General features: G+C 39.5%; 1 protein-coding gene across 3 annotated transcripts in view; it reads right to left on the bottom strand.

Annotated features, from left to right (window-relative positions):
• Positions 1-24,401, bottom strand: part of LOC125727087 (protein Aster-A-like) — a 30,653-nt gene that overhangs the window by 2,614 nt on the left and 3,638 nt on the right. Inside the window, exons 1-18 of one of the 3 annotated variants that reach the window (XM_049003749.1) lie at positions 22,484-22,666; positions 17,809-18,010; positions 17,443-17,463; positions 16,050-16,134; positions 15,756-15,859; positions 14,854-14,949; positions 13,599-13,679; positions 13,343-13,461; positions 12,943-13,171; positions 10,035-10,182; positions 5,476-5,622; positions 5,073-5,194; positions 4,731-4,873; positions 4,536-4,639; positions 4,032-4,250; positions 3,801-3,879; positions 1,054-1,161; positions 475-595 (exon numbers count right to left, since the gene is read on the bottom strand). In XM_049003749.1, coding sequence (XP_048859706.1) covers positions 475-595; positions 1,054-1,161; positions 3,801-3,879; positions 4,032-4,250; positions 4,536-4,639; positions 4,731-4,873; positions 5,073-5,194; positions 5,476-5,622; positions 10,035-10,182; positions 12,943-13,171; positions 13,343-13,461; positions 13,599-13,679; positions 14,854-14,949; positions 15,756-15,859; positions 16,050-16,134; positions 17,443-17,463; positions 17,809-18,010; positions 22,484-22,491 — 2,136 coding nt within the window. In that variant the 5' untranslated portion in view covers positions 22,492-22,666. Of the gene's footprint in view, positions 1-474; positions 596-1,053; positions 1,162-1,444; positions 2,330-3,800; positions 3,880-4,031; positions 4,251-4,535; positions 4,640-4,730; positions 4,874-5,072; positions 5,195-5,475; positions 5,623-10,034; positions 10,183-12,942; positions 13,172-13,342; positions 13,462-13,598; positions 13,680-14,853; positions 14,950-15,755; positions 15,860-16,049; positions 16,135-17,442; positions 17,464-17,808; positions 18,011-22,483; positions 22,667-24,401 lie in introns of those variants that run through there. The other 2 variants (XM_049003748.1, XM_049003750.1) reach the window with 2 other exon arrangements.

The raw sequence follows: 24,401 nt of genomic DNA on the forward strand, positions 1-24,401 counted from the left end.
TAGCATGATTGTGAGAATAGCCAAACTATGCAAGTAACAAACGCTAGCGGAACTAGCATTCGCTTGTGTAAATTTGCATTACAAATCCATTACGTTCAGCTGTTTTACAGTATTTTTTTAAGTAGGAGTTTCGAAATCTTCAAGTTGCGGGAACGCATCTTGATGGGCGATGCTACTAATAATTAATAAAATATAGAATTCCGAATACACACTTTTTCCTTTAATCCATGTGCAGAACACAAGTATCTCCAAGCATTCTGACCTATCAGATGGTGGTGACACAAGCAGCTCAGTCACGTTTTTGGCCATGTCAGCCTGGTTGTGGCTCTGGTACGGCTCACATTCTTTACCATGGAAAACCACCAGTTCACAGTACGGCTTGGTTCTTGGTGGCAGTGGAAAAAGCTTCATAAGAATAACCAAACTACATGGAAGGACCAACATAGACAGAAAAAAAGGAGATGGGAGGTCTACCTGGTCCAGCATGGCGACGGACGATTTCAGAATTTGCTGCCACTTATTCAGTTGGGCCTGGTGAAACTGCCTGTGCATCTGAATAACTTGTGTCCACTCCTCTACAGTTTGGGGCAGGGGGCTGCAACATGAGGAGGACACCCTCACTTCATTACTGCAAACATTTACCGCCTGCACACACAACACTGCGCTTCATCTGAGAATTCAAGGTGCAATAAACCTCGTCAAATGAAGAACACCATAGTAACACGCCCACAGACAGCGGTTGGACAGTACTGTAAGAATGACCAATATAATGAGCCACAGATAAGGTGTAAGTGCTAATAAACAGTATAAAACTACAGCTTTAATTTCTGTTGATAAAGGGTGCAGCCATCTTGAATTCAGGGCTCAGGGTTGTGTCAATTCCTCAGAGATCACAAGTGGAAATTCAGGGGGCATTCCAGTTGAAATTTTGAAAAATAGGAACTCAGAATTTACGAGTTACAAGTTCAAATGGAACACAGCAACAGACATCACAAAACACACTCAAGTGTAGTTATCTTTCGGGACATAATGTTGTTAATACTGTGCTGCTACCTGTCTGTGTGGGAATAGGAGTGCCAGGTTTCCAGAGTGTACGCCGCATGCTCCAGAGACCACAGCTTGTAGAAGAGCAGCATGTTCAAAACCACGAGCACCAGCAGACTGAAAACAACGAGGAGGAACACAGGATACATAAAACAAACAGCAGAGGGTGGAGGAGTCGCAGAAAGAGAATGGCAGCCATCTGACAGAAAGCAGAAGCAGTGGAGTATTGCACAATAGCTTCTCACTTCTTTTTACATCTGACTGAGGCTGAATATAACAAAACTTGACAGTTTCCTCTGTTGAGGTATGACATTTATGATTATAGATAATAAATACAGTACCTGACACAGACCCTATTGAAAGGCAGGAGTGTGGAGAACAGAGGGGAAAACATCAAGATAAGTTAGAAACAGCAGGCAACAGGGAAGTAAGCTGCAGAAATATAAAGCCCAGCATCTCCCAACAGAGTATAATCCCATGCAAAGACAATGACTGGAAGTTTTACCACTAGTGGCAGGCAGTGATCAAATTGTCATATCACTAGGGCTGCAAGATATCACATCGCAATTGCATGGCACATGCACAATAATTACCAGGGCTTTAGAGTCAAAGGAAACGTTTGTCCAGATGCCAGCTTTTCGGTACTACAACGTTTACTTTTGGCCACAATTTGGTGATTAGTAGTGCGCCTAATTAGGAATATTATGAATCTGTATAAATTCCTTATACTATACGATACAACTTTATTGTCAGTCATAGACTGAAATTCTTATTGCATCCCTGGGTGGCTCATTTATGACAAAGACATAACCATACATGCAAAAACTTGTGACAAACCCATGGTATACACAAATACAAATATCCATAACATGCACTCCATTGCATTGGATTTTAACGTAACTGACTGAACAATAGGATAGATTAGAATACAAAAGATTTTTTAATCTGAATACGTTTGAAAGAACGTACTCTGAAATGTCTGCCACAGGGCAGTAGTTGATATTCTTTATGCAGAACATGAGAAGAGTCAGAGGAAATGTTTCTGGATAATCTAACCATGCATTTACTCATCATGTCGGACTTGAAACTGCAAAAAGTACTGTAACACCACCACCATCTTTTTTACCTTGTTTATCTACAATATATCCTCTTTCAAAAAATATTGTGGCTGCTGAGCTGTCCCCTTCTTCATCGCCACTTCAGTCCTTATTGCTTCCATGATATACCAAAACAGTAATATGTGGCATGCTCCGCTAACAAATGCTCACACCCGTCATCTGAAGCCCTGGTGATTATAGTGTCATATAATCAAAATTACATTGCAATGTGATATAGTGTTTCCCTACATATCACAGTATTTTTGGTTAGAATTACATCCATCCATTTTCCAAACCGCTTATCCTACTGGGTTATGGGGGGTCCGGAGCCTAACCCAGAAGCAATGGGCACGAGGCAGGGAACAACCCAGGATGGGGGGCCAGCCCATCGCAGGGAGGTTAGAATTACAATTCAAATATAAATGTATATATTTTTTTTGCTTGTTTACAGACCAATCACTCTTGGTATGTATGTGGTAATGTTGATTTAAACACTTAACCACTAAAATTCTAACCTTACAAGTAACACATTTTAATATCAATAATATCAAACTTATTAAGTTAAGAACAAACAAGTACACTTATTGTAAAATATATAAAACTTGTTATAATATCAAACTTAAGTATAAATTAATATTTATTTTGATCAATAATGGCACTGTACAAAAGTTTATAACAAATATTAAAAAAAAAACAATAATAGATAAATCAACTGCAGTAAATTGGTTCACGTCATATTTCACAAAACTAAACCATTTCCACACAATCAAAAGAAGAACTTTTTTGGAAATAATTGTTACTCAATGCACACTGTTTATTTAGCAGCGTAGCCAACCCGCATGTGGACTGCGTGTTGTTTCCCATGAGACACGAGTGCAAGATAGCAGTCATATGGTATATAAAGTTTCTGTGGGTGGGTGGGTGTATGTAAATATATATATATATATATATTTGGAGGCAGCGTGTGGCTCTGTGGGCTAAGCCTGTGTGCCTGTAATCAGGTCGCAGGTTCAAACCCTGCCTCAGCCTGTGCCTCCTTGAGCAAGGCCCTTAACCCCCAGCTCCCTTAATCCATTTAATCACTGAGATGAGACTGACTGACACAGATAATTGACAAAGAAGTCAGATATATAGACAGTATTGAAATGCAGACTGAAATTACTTTATTTCACACGAGTGTTTTTGTTGTAGTGATGTTGCAGCCTCCAAACATGCAAGTAACATGATAGGTGCTTGCTGGTCTGTTTTCATTATAATAATAGCAGTAAGTTGTGCACTTCTGCCTGAAAGCTCACCTTAGCTGTACCTGTGCCTAGTGAACTCCGATACACGTTTGTAATGTGTTGTCTCACTTGCAACTTGCTTCAGACAAAAACGTCCACTAAATAAATGTAAACGTAAAAGTGCTGTATAGTGATTCTCGAAATAACTCAGCAACACTTGTCATGTACCGGTCATGATAAATTATTGTCATTATCACCCACTAGTTACCACTCAAATAATAAAAACACAGAATTTAATGTGGCCATACACTCAGAGTACCTGGCTGCAATGCACTGGTCACTTTACCAGTTATATTCCCTATTCTGCTGCCTCCCACCATCAGCAGGGATCCATTCATTCACACACTGGCTAGAGAAAGGAGGGCACAAGACTCACATGAAGCTGACGATGAGCAGTGTGATAGTATTGCCACTGCCTCCTCTCAAATGTTCTCTCAGCTTCAAATAATGTGCACCTTAAAGAAAAGAGGTCAAACGGAAAAGAAGTGAACACTGCAAAGGGTTTATCTGCTAACTTGGAAAGATCACAATTCACTGGCTGTGTATGATACATACATCCATGCTTTTGCCCTCCCGCCCTGTGCTTCACCCGTGGCATTAACGTTACCTTTCTCCCTCTTATCCTTCTCCTCCACAGAGCCCCTCTCCCCCCGCTCCCCAAGACCGCCGTCTGCCGCTTCTCTCTCCCCTGTCCGCCGGGAGCAGGTGCGCTTGCGTCTGCGCAGGCCTGGGGGGCCCTTGGCCGTCTCGCTGACACTGGCCTCCCCCGACGCTATCACAGACACTTTGGATTGAAGCAGCGTCTCTAGCTTGGTTACCTCCATCTCTGGCCAGGTGTTGGATTGAGAGAGAGGAGTAAAAAACACACAACTATGCAAATATGCACACACACACGCACACACACACACACACACTCAGACATGTGTAGGAACACAAACATATGTGCAGACACACAAAGACGGCAGTATATGGGCAGCACTAGCAGCAGATGTCAAATCTGTCTCTGGTATGACCAAAATAAAATTAAATTAAGATTAAATAAAATAGAGGAGAGGAGCTAGTGAAGTCCAGTGTATCACAGGGCTGTGCTTACAGTGAGCTGTGCTCTCACCCATGTGCCTGTAATACTCTTCAATGCCACTCCAGGTGTTTTTCTCTATCAGGGCTTTAACCAGGCTCCAGGGCTGCTTCCTGTAGCAGATATCTGAGGACACCCTGCATGAAGGGCGAGAGAAATGAAGCAGCATGTAGTGGACCCTTCATCGGCATGCGTCCCCTGAGACATCGGCACCGAGGAGGAAAGTACCTGAGGCGACTCTTTTGCCGGTTGATGGAAGTTAGGCAGTATCTGTGTACAGTGAAGAAATAGTCCTGGTATGGGATACCTGAGGTTATAACTTCTGAGTCCACCACATAGCATTCTCCCTGGATGCTGCTCTTGTACTGGGTCTGAGGGCAGCAAGCCAACATTATGAATGAAACTGCTAAGAACTACAATTACCCTTTTGTCAACCTCCGCCACGCTTTAAAATTTGCATTTAAAATCACAATAAAATCCATTATGCTCTACACATAAAGAAACTGCTTGGATAGTGTCAACATTATTATTATTATTGTGTACGAGAAAAACAGAAGCATGAGCACTGACCTGCGTCTCCATAACCCGGGCAGTCTTTGGCCCAAGCGGGTTATTAATGGCAATAGTATAATTCAGCACACGGCTTGCATTCCCACTGCTGCTATCCTGCTGCCATTGCTGCACCCTGAGGTCTGAATGGCACACGGAGACTATAAGCAGGAGTATTACAAACCTTGCAGATCACAACCACACGGCTCACGTGATGCAGCTATTTCTGTCACAGGAACAACAGAAATGTGTTGAATGGAATTCAACGAATTATTGTCGGTGTGTGGCAAGACATTCACACAATTAATAATGCATGCTTAATGTCAGCCTGTTCTAGTGAAAAAAGGGTTTTATGATTTATATGAGAGAGAATAGAGACGACATAATTGTGATGGTAAAGGAAAGCGTAGCAGATGGCATGTACCTGTAAACTGACGCTGGGAGAATAGGTGCTGAATGAAGTGCGTGTCCGCAGAAAAGAGCAAGTCATGCAGCTTGTCCACGCCCATGCGGATTACTGTGTTGATATGCAGCCGGCCACTTAAATCGGCGCAGAAGGACTCGACCTCACCTGGAGGAGGGAAACGGCCACAGACAGAGGACCATCATTAAAAGCAGAATGGATGGTAAAACCTGGAAACACTCAAGCTGCAGACAACTGCAATGCAGCAATATCAACTGTCAATAAGCAGTTATATTTTGGAGGATTAGGAGTGCAAATCCTGCACCAGGTTCTGCAAGTACACATGCAAGTACCAAGACATTAGCTGCAGATCCCTTAAGTCCTTTAAGATGCGAGGTGGGGCCTCTATGGATTGAACTAATATGTCCAGTACATCCCATAGATGCTCAGTCAGATTGAGATCTGGGGAATTTGGAAACCAAGTCAACACCTTGAACTATTCTTCATATTCCTCAAACCGTTCCTGAACAATTCTTCATATTCCTCAAACCGTTCCTGAACAATTTCTGCAGTGTGGCAGGTTGCATTATCCTGCTGAAAGATGCTTTCGAGGAATACCCTTGGCATGAAGGGGTGTACTTGGCCTGCAACAATGTTTCGGTATGTGCTATGTAAATGTTGGTGAACATAAAAGATTTATTTAATTTATCAACGTTTAAACAGCATCTACTCAAATATTAAAACTGACTGTTTAAATGTCAATGCAATTGGTCAAAGGTTTAATCCTTCACAACCTTGGATGAATTTATTTGACAGCAGAAGAAATGTTATTCAAAATAAGACTTTTTTAAATAATTGTAAAATTAAGTTTAAAAAAATGGAAATAGAGATTTAATGGAAATTTCACAATAAAATGTATGTTTGAGCTTTTAACATTGATTTTAATTTATGGGTTAAAAACTCCACACTTAACATTTCTATTGGTTATTGCACATCAGTCAGATTTTCATTCCAATATCCCCATAAAAAGCTGGACACATTTATTACTGTATTATTGCTCATCGGATATTTATTTATGTTAAAGGTTTGAATGAAATCCATCGGGCTGGTGTGTCTCTGAGAGCGAGATTTGGATACTGCAGCACTAGTTAATAACATCTTCATTGTTACATATTCCAAGGGCTTCATCAAGATTTCTTGGACAGTACTGCAAACGTTCTTAAAAACACAACCCACTACCTTGAGAATCCAATTCTTGATGACTGATTTTATTTATTAGAGTAGAACAGACAGAAACTACTCTACTCAGATGTTTTCAGACAAAAACATGAGAAACTGAAAATTTGGGGAAACACCACTAGGGGAAAATACAGACTACGTACTCAGTAGTCCAGATACAATATCAGTCTAATGCCTGTTTGTTTCAGCAAACAGTAGTTGTCCCTGGTGAGTGAGATAAACACACTACTAAAAACGGAGTCAAAAGAATGAAATAACAATAATCCATCCTGAATGAGACACAAACATGTATGTTCTGCCTGCAGCTCTCCATTTTGAATACGTGTACTTTGCACGTCTTTAAGCCGCATATGCATGTTCAGCATGCATGTCTTCTATCCGTCTTCTATCCCCATAAACTGCGATGCACTGTGTGTTCTGACACGTTTTTATCATCGCCAGTGTAAGTGACCACAATCATCAGGGAGCCTTATTTCGAAATTCACGAGATGGAGCAAGAGATGTGCACAATAGTGAGGGTTTATGGGGAAAACGGCAAACCTTAGGATCACGCACAGACTTCCATTGCACTTCTCATGCATCTTCGCGGGAGCAGCATGTAACGTGATTCGCTTAAGAAGCCTGACTGAGAGCTGAAAAGTTAAAGTTTGTACCCTCGAGAAGTGGAGCGAGATATGTTATCTTTAAGTATGCACTGTAAAATAACTCTTCATTGTTTTGTAATGTTATTTTTCATTTCAATTACTTATTTATGTTTGTGTAACTCCAAAATATTTTGTTGTATTGAATTTTTATGTACAAATTATTATTGAGGTTAACATTTTTTATGAACAATGTGCAAAACTCACAATTTATATTCTTTCTGTAGTTTCATGGTCCTCGCAGAGCGGCAATAAATTCATTTTACCCGTGTAGAGAGACTATCGATTCCGAGGGCAGCAACAGCCAGCATTAACTTTTTCAGCAGTTTGGGTTATTGGTACTTTTTTTTATTGATCCCCATGGGGGTCTTTTACACCCTCAACTTGCTCTTTGTAGAGTAAGCTGTTCGTGAAGGGCAGCCACCTGTTGGGTTGCCCAGGGAGCTGGGGGTTAAGGGCCTTGCTCAAGGACCTGCAGACAGGCTGAGGCTGGGTTTGAACCGGTGACCTTCTGATTACAGGTACATGCTGCCCCCCCCCCCTTATAGTAGTTATCCTGTGGGACTGGACCAGATGGGCTAGCCTTCCCTCTCCACGCACATCAGTGAGCCTTGGGTACCCATGATCCCATGACCCATGATAATATACAGTCAGGACCATAAATATTTGGACAGACAAAGTTTTTCAATTTTTAAGTTCTGTACATTACCACAGTAACTTTTAAAAGAAACAAGTTAGATGTAGTTGAAGTTCAGACTTTCAGCTTTAATTCAGTGGGTAGAACAAAAACATTGCATAAATATGTGGAGAACTAAACTAATTTTCCTACACAATTCCCTCCTTTCAGGGGCTCATAAGTAATTGGACAATTTATTATAACTGCAAATAAAATGTTCAATTCTAATACTTAGTTGAAAACCCTTTGCAGGTAATGACAGCTTGAAGTCTTGAACTCATGTACATGACCAGACGCTGGGTTTCCTCCTTTTTAATGTGCTGCTTTTATTGCAGCAGCTTTCAGTTGATGTTTGTTTGAGGGTCTTTCTGTCTATAGTTTAGTATTTAGCAAGTGAAATACACGCTCAATGGAGTTAAGGTCAGGTGACTGACTTGGCCATTCGAGAATATTCCACTTCTTTGCTTTAATAAAGTTCTGGGTTGCTTTTGCTGTGTGTTTTGGGTCATTGTCCATCTGTATTATGAAACGCAGCCCAATCAATTTGGCTGGATTTGAGCAGACATGATGTCTCTGAACACCTCAGCATTCATTCGGCTGCTTCCATCCTGTGTCACATCAAGAAACACTAAAGACCCAGTGCCACTGGTAGCCATGCACACCCGAGCCATCACACTGCCTCCACCATGTTTTACAGATGATGCAGTGTTCTTTGGATCATAAGCTGCTCCAGCCATTCTCCATACTTTTTCCTTTCCATCATTCTGATACAGGTTTATCTTGGTTTCATCTGTTCAAAGAATGCTGTTCCAGAACTGTGCTGGCTTTTTTAGATGTTTTTTTTTTTTTTTTTTTAAAAGTCTACTCCAGCCTTTTATTCTTAAGGCTTTGAGTGGCTTGCATCTTGTAGTGAGCCGTCTGTATTTGCTTTCAGGCAGTCTTCTTATTTGTGATATTGATACGCCTACCTCCTGGAGAGTGTTGTTCACTTCGTTGGCTGTTACGAAGGAGTTTCTCTTCACCATGGAAATGATTCTGCAGTCATCCACCACTGTTGTCGTCCGTGGACGTCCAGGCCTTTTTATCATTGCCGAGTTCACCAATGCTTTCTTTCTCAGGATGTACCAAACTGTGGATTTTGCCACTCCTAATGTTGTGGCAATTTCTCTGCTTTTTTTCCGTTTTCACAGCCTAAGGATGGCCTGTTTCACCTCTGAACACATGTTGTATGTTCACACATTAATCTTCCAAATGCAAACAAGGCACCTCAAATCAACTCCAGTCCTATTATCTGCTTAATTGATAATGAAAGAACGAAGGAATTGCCCACACCTGTCCATGAAATAGCTTTTAAGTGAATTGTTCAATTACTTTTGGCCCCTTTAAAAAGAGGGTGGCACATGTTAATGAGCTGAAACTCCTAAACCCTTCATCCAATTTGAATGTGGATACCCTAAAATGAAATCTGAGAGTCTGCACTTTATGTCCATGCCCATTGTATAACTTCAATTGGAATATATTTCAGTAAACAGGTAAAATAGTAAAACTTGTGTCATATATATATATGGACCTAACTGTATATACATACCTGAGTGAGTGGAGTGGAGCAGGTAGAATTTGGTCAAATTCTCACCGCTCCAATGCTCTGATACATACATAGATACATATACACATGCTAATATAACACCCATATTCAAAAAAGGGGATAGAAGTAATCCAGCAAACTATAGGCCAATCAGTTTAACTTGCATAACTGGAAAGGTAATGGAAGCTATGATCCAAGTGAAAATGGTACGTAGAATACCTGGATTCAAATAACATTCTGAGGGATAGCCAACATGGATTTAGGAGATAGGTCCTGTTTAACTAATCCCTTGACAGATACCATTATAATGAGATAATCAATGTGGTTTTAAAGTTATGGGTGGTCGGTGTATACAAGTCAGAGGGCCACATCATGTGTTATCAGTGAATGGTTTCTTTATTTCAAGGGAGATGTGGGTATCTTGGTAATATATACTCACTTTCTTCCTGTGTGTCTGAAGAGTTGCTGGGGTCAGTGGGGAGATCCTCTTCATTGGTGATGTCCAGGGAGGAAATGTTTTCTAAGCTTGGTGGTGCAGGGGACAGCAAGTGATTGATGGAATCAGATGGAGGATCACCAGCTTCCCCCTGGAGGGAATGTTTCAAAGACAGTGGTGAAAATATGTTGCCTATTCCTCAGACGTTTTGCTACCGACTGTCGGTCCTTCGTGTTACTCAGACATAAAAATATGTACTGTCCATAAATGTATCAAGTCTATACAACTGAAGCTACAAAAACATATGTAGTTCAAAGATCACACTCGTGATTTCATATAAAGAGGTCAAAGCCAAGGTACTCAAACATTTATGTCAAAATTATCCAATAATCATCCGGGTGAAGAGATCATGTGATTTACTACAAATAGGCCAGAAGCCTCAAACTGTGCTACATTTGTGTATATATAAATTGCCATCCATTTTATCTACCGAGAGACTTCTCCAGTGTAATAGCAGCATTTTATATACCCCTTGATGCTACTGCTAATGTGTTGCAGGAAATCCATCAGCATATAAATGACAATGCAAGCATATGGCAATTTTTTTTTGTAACTGCCAATTTCAACATTTTTTGTGCCCCACAAGAGACAATAATACTCTGGACCATGTACATACTACTATCAAAGATGGCTACAGAGTCCTACTCTGTCCCCTCTTCAAATAATGAGACCATATAACACTACTACAGCCTATAAGCAACTAATCAATAAACATTCGCTCAATTCACAATTCGATTTGATTCACAATACTAGGTTCATAATTTGATCTTCTCATGAAATTTTTGGAGAAAAAATTTAAATGAAGCAAATTTTATTACCAAAGAATTGATTTTCCCCATTCTTTATCAAGTTAAATATCCCATTGCTAACTAAAAAAAAATTCCAATTATAAGACCCTTACTATCCTGCAGATTAGTGATTTCAGCTTTGTTTGGAGTTAAAATAATGAAAGACACTTTTAATGTCATCCTTAGTCTCCAATCCAATCTTCCATTCGACATTCCTCTTAGCAAGTCTGATATTATTTTTTAACTCAACCTGTAGACTTAGATACTGCTGCTTTATTCCGACAACATTAATTATATACCATTTGTAGAACAGATCCCTTTTCCTCCTGACTCCTGAATTAGGCCATTTCAGTGTTTAGGTGATGGAAACCTCCGAGTATATAAACGACACAGTGCTCCCAGACATAGATTGCAGGAGAAGTCTGAAGGGAGCGCACCAGTTCGTATGGACATCACACCCCAGTCGTAATCTCTTTGCCCTCCAGCCATCTGGACCATACTCTAGGAGAATGTGCTGCCAGACCACCAAACTGGCGAACAGCTTCTTCCCACAGGGTGTGCATATGCTGAACTAATCTTGGAATATAATTTATATTATTTATATGTCTAAATATTCATGTTCGATTTGTGTCATTTGCACTATAAGTAACATTTTCCTTGACATAACAATAAGATCTGTAACAGATACAGTGATGGTATAGACAGAGTACTGGAGTGGGCATGGATAGTTTGTTTTGTTTTTGATGGGCAGGATGTTTAAAATCGTGAACACAATTTAATGTTCCCAAAAAACACTCAGAGAATCTCAAAAAATGTGCACATTATTTACGTTTTTTTTGGCACTGAAATTAGCTTTTAATTTAATTAAAAGTTTTGGATATTTGTGTTCTTCCCTAAAGAAAATAAGACAGCAAAGCCAGAAGCTGGAGAAAGGCAAGTGAATACAGTGGGTTTTACGGTAGTAAATTTCTCCTGAGGACTAAACAATTAAATTGCATTCAGAGATCAACATGTATTTTGATGCAAAATACAAAATAACCTATTTGCAAGTGTATCAAAATAACAGAAAATACAGGCACCAAGCAAAGTATCAAAATAAACTACAGTATTTTGTATTTTAAAACTACAAAAATACATTTAAAATATTTCACAAGCACACAGGTTCAAATGGCCAAGCATAAGAGCAACATTTTGTTCACTGCTTAAAATGACAATACAGATCTGAAACCAAAGATCAGATATTCTGAAGAATTTTTAATGTATCTACTCACGTGAACACTTAGATAATGGTAATTCAATTAAATTATAAAGTAATAACACACACTGAAAGATTTGTTTTTTTGTGATTTGATTTTGAGATTGACAAAAATGCTTCCTTTTTTGCCCCACAGATGCAAATCATTCTAAACAACATAATTTAAAATGAAAAATGACAAACACAACTTAAGCACTTCACTAAGCACCATACACACACCATTCACAAGCTAAAACCCTGGGTTTCTTTAAATCAGAGCTAGATAATATTTTAAAGTCTCTGAGCTATTAGTTAATTTCTCCCCAAACGAGCTTGATGGGCCGAATGGCCTCCTCTCGTTAGTAAATTTCTTATGTTCTTATGTGTATTGCTGCTGCTTCATTTTTGGGGACATTTGTCTGAAAATTAAGTAAGATGTAGATCTCAGTTCATAGAGCGTAGTATCAACAATCAAATACTTTTTGACTTATCACATTCACAAAGTCAAATGTGGTCTGGATTTACCTTTTCCTTTGCTGCCACTAAGCAGCATTGCTTTATTTTTGGGGAGATCTATCTCAAAATGTAATATTTCCAGTCCGTTACCCATGCAATGCCTCTGCAAAGTTTGCGAAGGATCAAATCAAATGGTTTTAAAGTTCTCACTTTAACAAGCAAAGCATCTGCAGCAGTGGCAAGCCGGTCCCAAAAACATATGTATACCCTGTCTGAGGAATGCAATAAGCCAGTGCAGTAGATTAGCATATATATACAGTGTAAGGCAATCCCAGTGCCTTATACCCCCATGGCCTGGTGCAGGGAGACTTACTGCTGATGTCCGTTCAGGCTGAACAGGATTGGCTGGAGAGGAGACTGAGCTTTGGTCACTTGGAGGACTGAGCTCCATACTAGACTTGGATGGGGGCACCTCTATGGGTAGACCAGATGGAGGGGAGGAGACAGGAACAGCAACAGATGGGGGAGAGCAACCCATCATAGTCACAGGCACCGAATCCAGATCTAGATCATCTGACATTGACACTGGCTCATCCCCTGGCCTGGAGAAAGCATCCAGTTGGAAAAATACAGAAAATGCCATTGAAAACACAATATATACAACTTCCTGCTTTTATTCAACACAGAATATATAAGAACTTTTAAGTATTTCCAAACAAAAAAAAAATCATAACATCAACAGAGTAATAATCATGCAGATGAGGAGAACTCACAGCAGACCATTAATGTGATCATTGGTGGGCGAGACATAGTCATCGTCCTCACTAGTCAAGCCCAGCTCGGTGCCGTAGCACTGGTGCACAATGTGCCACAGCTCTTTTGGGGAGAGAGGCTGCAGTGGGGAGGCAGGAGAGGCAAGCATTAAACAACAACCCTCCTCAAGTGAACAAGAACAGCAGCCAGGTGTGACCTACTTGTTCACTGTGTCACTGTGGCTTACACAACCTGAGAGAGAAAAACGACCAGCACCTTGCTCAACAGGGCATTCTGCCAGAGCCTGAAGATCATCATGTAGCTGCGATCTCGTGCTCCAAATGAGGTAAAGAAGTGCTGCCACACAAAGGGTAGAGAGAGGAAAAAAAATTCAGGAAAGAGAAAGGATCAGGGGCCGGTTGTAAACCGTTAGTCTACTTAATATCCATACCTTAAATACTTTAATGTGTAATAATAACTTGTTGAAAGAAGATGAGCAACTTGTGTACAGAGATCTATTTCACTGTCAGCAACATAGACTGACGTTAACAGTTCCCTCAAGTCATGTTAGTCATTTAACCTATCTGAAGTAGTAAGTTAACATTAACCGGTAAGTTCTCTTACCAGTTTTGTCGCATTCTCTCCTGTAATTACTGATCTCTTTCTTGGCCAGAACAGATAAGTTGTATTTTTTTGGACCTCTTGGATGGACCTTTTCACCAGACTTGAATTCATTTTCATTGCAATTTCCTCCCACATTCGTTGTTTTCTGTTTGCCATTACTTGCAGATCAAATTTACTTTTAATTTTAAATTTACTTTTTTATAACATGCTCTTTCTTTTATTGTATTCCTCCAAAAGTATAATCTCTTCCTCCTCTGACCAATTTAGCTTCCTTTTCTTCTTTTCTCCCATTTTTTTTTAAACTTTGTGAGTAACTTGGTGAGGCAATAACGGGTATCGCAAGCGTATGAACGGTCTCCATGGAAATGGGACAATTTTACTGCTGTAAAACGTCTTTCAATGTTGTAAATCCCTTAATGTTTTTCCTTAACTAAGGAAACCTTTTAAGGGGTTCTTATTATTTTAAATAAATCCTTTAGCTAAGGAGAAATTAAACCTTAAGTGTCATACTTAAGGGGAAAACTTAAGGTATTTTCTTCAACCGGCCCTAGATCTTTTTGTACTGTGTTTGTGTCAACATAATCCATGTTCATCCATTACAAATGGCTGATTCGGAAATGACCAACATGAACATTAATAATAGGTGTAGAAGTAGTGCAGTATAGTGACTGAGCAGTTTGCACTGTAGGCTCACACTTCCAGGAATGATGGTTTTAATCCAACATCTAGTTCCCATGTCTCCCTATGTTTTCACAGGTTTAAACTGGTAATTCGAAATTGCCCACAGTGTACAACTTTGTATATGAATATGTGCCTTGTGATGGAAGTAAATCATGCTGAGGGGGCATAGTACTAGACCGATTTATGGGTTTAATCAGTAGAATATGCCTTTCTGGCCCTCATTCACCTTGTCATGGTCGGTGCTGATCTGGATGGCATTGGGGATGAGCTTTGCCGTCTTCTCCTTGGTGAGGTTCACAACATCTTTCAGCAAGATAGTAATCTGGAAGGAGCAAAAAAAAAATGCCCTGATGTAGCTGACCATGTCCATATGAATCACCACTCAGAAGCTAAAGAAACATTGAAGTGAAGACTTAACAGTGATGCATCACACTATTGCTGCAACTACGTAGATGCATAAACAGTTAATAAAGGCTGTAAAAAACATCAGCAGTGAAACTAATTTTATCATTTACATTGTGATTCAGTGTTGATACCTGGGTCAGTCCATACCAAATCAACCAGGGGCTCCATGGGCATTCGCGAGTGCAAAAAAGGGGCGTGGCACCCAAATTAGAAAGGGCCATAACTTTGGACTGCATCAGAATTTTTCAAACTTGGGGAATTTTCTGTGTTCTCTATAAGGATCAAAATACCAAGTTTTCATCAAAATCAGGAATGATGCCCATGGAACTTTTCTGGACATTGGTTGATTTGGCACGGACTGACCCACTGAGACTGCAAGTGCTAGTGTAGTGAATACTGACTGACTGTAGGAACCAGACGATATCCAGTCCTTTCAACTTCTTTCAAATCGTTTCCCCTACCCTAACAAACTTTCCATTACAGTAGGCTCTGACCACAATATCAAAAGCTGCAGTGATAATAATGAACCATAGAATTCCTACACCGACTCCTATTGAGAAGAGAAATTTACAGGACTAAGGGCTTCCTCCAAGTGTCCCTTTCATTTAGTTTGACTTTAATTTATTTGAAATAGCATTACTGGCATCATTAAAGACTATAACTATTTGTTAATAATAGAATTGGTAATATTATGTAATAATAATGAATGATAATGTGACTCACAGTGGTCTCCCAGCGAAAGATGTTGCTATAGAAGCAAAGCCAGTTTTCTGACAAATACAGACGTCCCTGCAGCAAGATGTCCTTCTGGAGAGCACAGGAGTAATCTAAGGCAAAAAGGCAGGACTGATTAGATTTTGCAACTAAGCTCCCAGTACATTACTTACAATATTTTTCTAAAAAGAACAGAAAAATAGTCATGTTTAATGCTTTTTTTTTTATAAAAAAAAAAAAAGACCACATCAGATTTTAGATTTCTAGACTAACTTGCTCATCACCAGCTCTTTGAAAACTAACCCACTATGAGTCTCTCAGTGTCAGGCAGCTTCTTGAAGAGTTTACGGAAGTCTTCATTACGTTGTTTGTAGGTAGGACTGAGTACCTATGAGAAGGACAGTGTGTGTATATAAGTGGCACAATGACAGCAGGTAAGGTAAGAAAGAAAAACATTCAACAGAGAACAGAATGGGAAAAGTTTAGCATAAAAGCAGCAACTAGGGAGACAATTAAATAGATTATAAACATTCCATATGCTCAGGACAATGTGTGGCTCTGCGGGTCTCTGCCTAAGATCACAAGGCTGTAGGTTCCAATCCCATTATGGCTAAAGTAATTTCAAAGTTGGGCCCTGAATAAAGCTCTTATCTCCAGCTGCTCTAGAGTCTGTCTGATCCCAGTTTCTCAATTGTACATTGTGTTGGATAAAAATATCTGCTAAATACACTCAGTGACAAAAAAAGGTTAGGCACCCAGACAGAGTGGGTTAAATTTAATGAATCTGCACATGTTGGAAGGTCATGTGACTTAGCGTAATGATTATATCATCAGATCAGATGGACAACAGAGTTGGCACTATGGGGACACTGCTGGTCCCATGTCAGTAGGGTGCGGCACCCCCTGGGCCTGGATATATGCGATATAGTGCGGAAGGGAGTCAAAAAGCCGTTGAATCTTCTCCTACGACAAGTCGGTCCACAGCTATTCTAACTGGCCCTCGAGATCCTGCAGATTGGAATTGGGTCTGAGTTGACATCTGAGCTGATTCCCACACATGTTCGATTGGGGAAAGATCGGGGGACCTGGCTGGCTATGGTAGGACCTCAACATTACACAGGCAGTCCATAGACACACGTGTCGTGTGTGGACAGAGTTGTCTTAGTCAAAGACTGTACCAGGGTGCTGTCTCAGGAGGGGTAAGACAAGGATGTCACTGACAGTGCTGTGCGGACAGGGTCTGGACCTGATGTCATGCCCTATGGCTCCCCACATCATGATGCCAGGAGTAATGCCGGTGTGTCTTTCTACAACACAGGCAGGTTTGGTCCTTTCCCCATACACATGACGGTCGTTTGTGGTAATGCAGAACCAAGATTCATTGCTGAACATAGTACGCCGCCATTCGTCACCAGTCCATGCATCCCAGTCACAGCACGTGGGACGGTGAACCCAGTTCGATTGATGCCAGTCGTCCAGAGATGGTGCAGGATAACACAAGGCCTTGCGAATCGAATCATTTACATACTCATCGCTGGTCTGCATGTGAACCAAATTACATCCAAATCGGACCATTGCTCCTTGGTGCTTAACTTTTTTTTTGTCACCGAGTGTAAATAGAATCAATCAACTACACAATCCTAGTTATAATATTGAGGTGTTATTAGTTTTAATACATCTAATGCTACATACTTACATTATACCAGCTCTGTATTTTCTGAAAAAGAGAAAACGCATTCAGTGATTTGGAAAGGGCATAAAGTACTAAATACATAAATAAAGCATAAATAACAAACAAACAGCAAAAGAAGCAGCAGTCTTGCAGTAACTAAATGTAATTTAATATGGATGATGGCAATTGCTTGTTAATTTCATATACAAGTCTTGTCTATCAGTCTGCTAGCTGCTTACATTCATTGGTATTTCTGTATCTGCATAAATTTCTCATGGTGTTGGCTCTTCTGCATTCCCATAAAGCAAAAAGATTTAAATGACCAACTGTGCTCAAGGTATCAGCAAGAACAAGAAGGCAATAACCCTCCTGGCTACCAAGGAGCCCCACCTTGGCATTACGTGTGAAGTGTCGAGGGGCAAGGGCATAGGATGAGGATGATGATGAGGCAGGAGTAGGGGTCAAGGGGCTGTCAGAACTGCCAGCACTGCGCTCCTGGCTCCAGTCACCCTCAGCAGCCCTACCCACCAGCATTCTGCGTCGCATGGAAGGCGAGCTGCCTGGCGTGCTGCGCGGAGAGTTACTGGCAGTGCTGCACAAGACAAGCAAAGAAAAGAAACATTAACAAGGAATAACACAAAGAAGCAATTTGTTTCGGTTCAACGTCAGCTCTAGTACTCTTCTGTTTTTGCATCTTGAGCATACAGGAAATGAGGGTCGAGGTCATCAACAAAGTTTAATTATTTCAGTAAAAATTGTTTTAGAATGAAAAAAGGTTTTCCTCCCAATGATTATAAACCCCAAACAAGCACATGAAGGTTCACTTACTGAAACCAGCCATACCAAAAATGGGGCCAAGCACACTATCATGTCATAAAGACAATGGAAATAAATTCAGAAAGAGGAAATAAAAGAACATACGAACATATAAACTAGGACTGCACGATTCTGAAAAAAAATTTTTTTTTGTTTAGAACTGAGATCACAATTCTCTCTAACAGTTTTTTTCTGAAATTTAAATGTTTATTGCACTCACACTGCAAAAGGAAACGCAACAAAATATGACTGGCCAAACATATGATTGACCCAGGACTGGTATATCAACTACTGACAACAGAGTGGAAGCGGAAAGTGGCGATTCAGTTAGGGTAACCAAAACAACCATATCAAAATTTCCGGTATCTAAAGTGCCTGTAGGGTAACAACAATAAAACTAATAATAATAGATGCATGGACAAATGAAGTGACCAAAGCTTTAACTGCAATCTGGTTGGAAGAACCAAAAGAAATATAGTTTATTATACAAAATACTTTGACAGCACGGTATTGGAAAATTGCAAAGTGATTTTGTCGTAATAAATATTGGAGTATTTATGAAACAAAAAAAAAAAGAATTCAACATAAATTTCTCATGAACCCCTCTAGGAGTGATTTAAACAGCAAGGATGAAAATGGCCAACGTTGGTCTTGGAGAACGCATGCAACACTCACGCCAAAGCAGTGGAGGTAAAGTTTAAACTGATTTTTAAAACATATACTAGATAATAAGAACATAAGAACATAAGAACTATACAAACGAGAGGAGGCCATTCGGCCCATCAAGCTCGCTTGGGGAGAACTAAACTAATAGCTCAGAGTCGTTAAAATCTTATCTAGCTCTGATTTAAAGGAACCCAAGGATTCAGCTTACACTACATTATCAGGAAGGCTATTCCATACTCTGACTACACGCTGTGTAAAGAAGTGCTTCCTTAAATCCAGCTTGAAATGTTCTCCCGCTAATTTCCACCTATGGCCACGAGTTCGTGTATTTAAACTAATGCTGAAGTAGTCCATAATCTTGGAAAGGAATCAGAAAGTTTAGCAATTTTAATTATATGTATATTTTATGTATATTTTCCTGTGACAGAGTAAAAATGTTTTTGCGAAACCTAAACAATCTGCACTGTAATATCTGTCCCGAATTGAAGGCAAGAAAAAGCTTAATCAAGCTGATTAGCGATGTATGAATGTACACAAAATGTAATGTTACTATTGATATCACATCATCCAGCCCTATAATATACTACAGCCATATTTCGAATTCAGCACAAAATACCCCACCACGCACTGTGATGTCATTCAGAGCCAGCACCAGTTTTTACTCCAGTGGAAAACCAACATGAAGTACTGTACTTTTAGTACGTTCTCAAAGTACCAAAAGTAAAGTACCTGATGTGGTGGAAAAGCACCCTTTAAAGAGAATGCAGGATTATGGGATGCTTGAGACTCTCTGGGGAAAAGTACCTTCTTTGATCCAGCTGATGTAATACAATGCTGAAGAACCATTGTAATTTAGAAATGAGATTGCATAAGAGGTGTGAATTGCGATTGAAGTTCTCTGATGATTAATTGTGCGGCCCTAAAATGAACATAGATCTTATACCATGTACCATATAAGCTAACACACTGAATGAAATGTTCAACAAAAAAATGCAACAGCAACAGATCAGGAAAAAATATGGGAAGTCAATCACTAAGTAAAAAGACATTTTTAAATTCTGCCTAACGAGGGAGATGGAGGTTAGGTCCCGGAGGCTTTGTAGTAGTGAGTTTTGGAGCTAAAAAACTGAAGGCCCTGTCATCCATAGAAAACGTGCAAAGGCAAGACACCACGAGGAGACTAGTAGCTGCAGATCTGAGGGAATGGGCAGGTGAATAAGGGAGGAGGAGCTCTGCAATATACTGGGCAGCAAGACCATGTATAGCCTTAAAAGTCATCAGAAAGAGTTTATACTGTATACGGAAAGTGACAGGTTGCTAGTGAAGTTTATGGGGGGAGTAATATGTGAAGATATTTTATTGTTAGTGAGTTCTTCAGGGCTCAAAGGTCTTAAATAAACCAATAAGAGAAATCGGAGAAGGGGCCAGACCTGTGCTTAGTGAATTTCAAGAGCAATAGACATAGTCAAGGTATACATAGAGAGAATCCTAGAAGGATAAGACTGATTAGTAACATCTAAGAGAGAAGCCAGTAGAGAAGCAGAAAAGACAAGAATGTCAACAGATTTTAAATAAGGATATGATAAGGTAGAGAACCAGAAGTGTGAATGAACACACAGCTTTAACAATAAGCGACGGGGTAACGGCACGGGCAGGCATATATCGATACAGATAATGAGTTATAAAAGGGAGACAGCTGTGAGTAATTGAGACAGTAGATTGGGAACCATAAGGAGCATATAACCATTAGGAACCCCCCAGTGGTCAAATGACACAAAATTTGGTGCATATCCCCAGGCTGTGGGCCTAGACCAAATGCCAAGTTTTGACCTCAAAACACCAAAGCATTGGTGAGATATGGTGACAAATCCTGATTGGCAGCGTCTTTGCCAGTTTCATTTGGGTATTACAGACAAATGGCTTTGAAAATCAAAACTCCCTCTGATACCTCTCTGACAAATCTGGTGAAGATTGGACAAAATCCAATATGGTGGCCGCATCAATTAGATGGACATAAAAATTCCCATGGATCAACCTGGGGACATCCCATGGCATTAGAAGACACATTTTATTTTTCTAAGGCAAACCAATCAACAAATTTTTGCTTACTGCAGCCACCCCTAATGGAATGACACCATTTTTGTTAGGCAACCTCAAATTTAGATGTGCCCATCACCTAAACTTAGTTTTAATACATCAAAGCATTGCTGAGTTATGACTTCATTTCCGGTTTGGTGGCTTTGTCATCAAATGTATTGGATGACAGAGGCCATAGTATTTGCCTTAGCATAACAGTTTTGAACAACATTTGGTCCTAACCCTCTGTAGAAGATGCAAACAAATTTTGGTAGTGACAGAAACCTACAACAGCTGAAGGTCATCATAAACATGACAGACGGAAAGAAAAATATTTTGATGTAAAATTAAGAAAAACAGATAACACAGAAAACTATCATCTTTCAGATAAATACTTTTAAACTTGTTTTTTTTTCATATTACGATTTTCATTTCTTTTTTCGTTTATTTAAAAGAATCAAATTTATCAGCCACATTGTTACCACAAAATTAATGCTGTAGGCTTCAAGCATGAAAGCGTAAGAACACCGAGCACATCTACTCATACTCTTGAACTGTCAATTAAAATTCACAGAGATGAATTTGATTAGCCGTTTAACATTTGAATGTTGCACATTTCTTCAGCATATTAGCTGGATGAGAAGTAGTTTGTATCTGTAAAGGCAACAGCCGCAGACTAAGTAGCAAGTGGAAATGATTATAGAATGGGAACACAGGATTCACCCAGTACAGAACCTAAGTGTTTTGTCTCTAATTCCATCATCTATTTATCCATGACAGCTAAACAGTCATACATTTTCAAGAGTTTGCTATATTCCTGTATTTTTAGTCTTCCTCAATTTCTATATTTCCCCCTCCCCTGTTTTTACAGCACCGTTCTTCATGGTTTCTCAATACAGTTTTGCGTTCTGCCAAAATGGGCTCAAAACCTAACAAACGGATTCACGTTGTCGTGGTGACAAACCAAGGCAGTGGAATACTGAGGTTTCCAAGGTGAAGCTGCTCATCAGCACAATGCCCCTTACTCATACTATAGCAAAAGGAGGTAGCAGCAGTAGCAGGCCATCGTTTTGTTTTAAATTAAAACTATACCAGATCAGTAGTTACTAGCATCATTAATAAATTGCAAAATGCTTATTAAAATATTAAAACCATTGACGCTGTTCTATGAGCGGCTTAAAGAAATGTCGTTTACAAATTGAAATTCACCGTCATTCTGCGTGGAACACCAAAACTGTCGCTGTGTATCAAACCCGCGAATTCGTTTTGCAAAACACGAATGCCATTTACAGTAATTCCCAATATATTGTGATTCAATTCACATCGAAAAAACACAAAAATAACTACGTTCCTTTCGCATTTATTACATGTATAGCCGCAGTCGTTAATCGAAACAGAAAGCTGTCACGACAATAAGGCGTCATGTGAAAGGCTTCATCTGAAAGTCTAAGTGAAACGTACACACAGATCCTTATTCAGGTCATTATGAACACTTCTGGGTACTTACTCGAACATGTCATTAAATGCTCCAGAATGCACAGCTGACGTGCACGATGACAATAGTGTGCATATGGCAGTATAGCGGTTCAGAGCCCGCAGGAGGCAGCGACTGCCCTCACGCTCCGTTACGCCGATAAATAAGCATTTCTCTGCCGAGAGATACTTCAGCTCTACATCATGCCGTTTCTCATGCTCTCAACTAAAGGGATCCTCGGGCATTCCGGCTGTGATGGCACAAACCCTTCACCTTAGTCTCTTTTGTTGTCGCTTTACGATGCAGTGACAAAACCGGTAAATCGTTAGCTTAGACACAGTTGCCGGTTGGCAAGAAGGTGGAATAAGGAGATATTGAGGCGTGAGATTAATATGAATATTACTGTTTATACAGATAGTTTTCTATGGTTGTATGTCGGAGAGAATTTTACACAACCTTAAAAAAACCGTAACCGTATTTATTCGTAAAACTGTTGTCAGTTATTTATTTAGAATTAATTAAACACACTCTATAGCCCACTGATTGCGGCTACAAACCTTAATGAGATAAAAAGTAACACAATTACTGATGCGGTGATGTTTTTACTTTTCATTTGTCCTAATCAGATATACAGCCCCCACAAATACCGGTGTATTAAACACTCTTGAATCAACATATAACACATTCATCAATTTATTTGAAAAAGAATTATTCACGGTTCAACTGAACTCCAAAAACAAATATGCAAGATGGTATCACACATTCAGGTTATTTTTAAAGCCATTAATCTTTCCAGATAGAGAGGAAGAATGCAATGTAAACAAATACAACGTAAACCAGAACCATTAATATTCATCTTAAAACCATTAAGACACTTCCCTACTTCCAAGGTATGCTGATGCCCAGAGGTAGTTATTATACTTAATACAAAATGCATAAATATTATAAGTTTCGGCACAAACAACAAAATTGAATTGAACATATTCACAAACTTGTCTTAGACTGTCAGGCAGCTAAAACCTCATGTAAGAACTTGCCTCAATGTATCTTACAGATCTGCAACATTTTGAAGAATTTTTCAAATGACTTCATTTCTTTATTTAAATGTTTATATTTTTCTCACCAAACATGTCAACATATATGTACAAGTGCACTGAGGGCGTGATCAGTGGTCTACTAGTAACTGCATTAATAAATATCCATTCATCTTCCAAGCGCTTATCTTGGTGAGGGTCACAGGCAATGGGGAGTCACAAGCACACACTTGACAAGATGCCAGGCTATTGCAGATCAATAAATATAATTATGATAAGCATTAAAGAAATCAGATGACAAAGCTTTTTGTGTGAGGCCTTCCTTATAACAGGAGACCTGAATTACAAAGCAAACCCTTAGATTACCTAACAGTGGCATAAGCACAAGCCCAGACTAGTAAGTGATGTCATGCGCTAGTATACACCTCGAAAGACAACATATTCAACCTCCTCTACAATTACAGTATGCTTGATTAGCCCTACATATTATCCTCTTTGCATTTCCATCTCTTTTAGTTATATGACACCTATATACAAAGTATACACAGTTTACATAAGTGATACAGATATTCACTTCATATGTAAAATTTTCTTATGAACACAGATTGGATATGTAAATAATTATCCAAAATTTCTGTCATGTAGCAGTGAGATAAACACATATTCATGGTAGCTTGTCCTTCCCCAACAAGCAAGCATGCTATAACTTGAACCTTAATCTTAATGCTAAGTAAACATATGAACTGTCACAGGAGATTGCAGTTACCCACATGAGAGCTGACTAACCCCAGTTAACTAACTACCTAGTGAAGAAACTTGCTAGGTTTTTATTTTTCCTAAGATGGAGTAAAAATGTTTTAGCGAGACTTAAACCCCCTGTGCTATAATATTCGTGACAAATTGAAGGTAAGAAAAAG

Source organism: Brienomyrus brachyistius, unplaced genomic scaffold (genome assembly GCF_023856365.1).
Source record: "Brienomyrus brachyistius isolate T26 unplaced genomic scaffold, BBRACH_0.4 scaffold86, whole genome shotgun sequence".
Classification (NCBI taxonomy): domain Eukaryota; kingdom Metazoa; phylum Chordata; class Actinopteri; order Osteoglossiformes; family Mormyridae; genus Brienomyrus; species Brienomyrus brachyistius.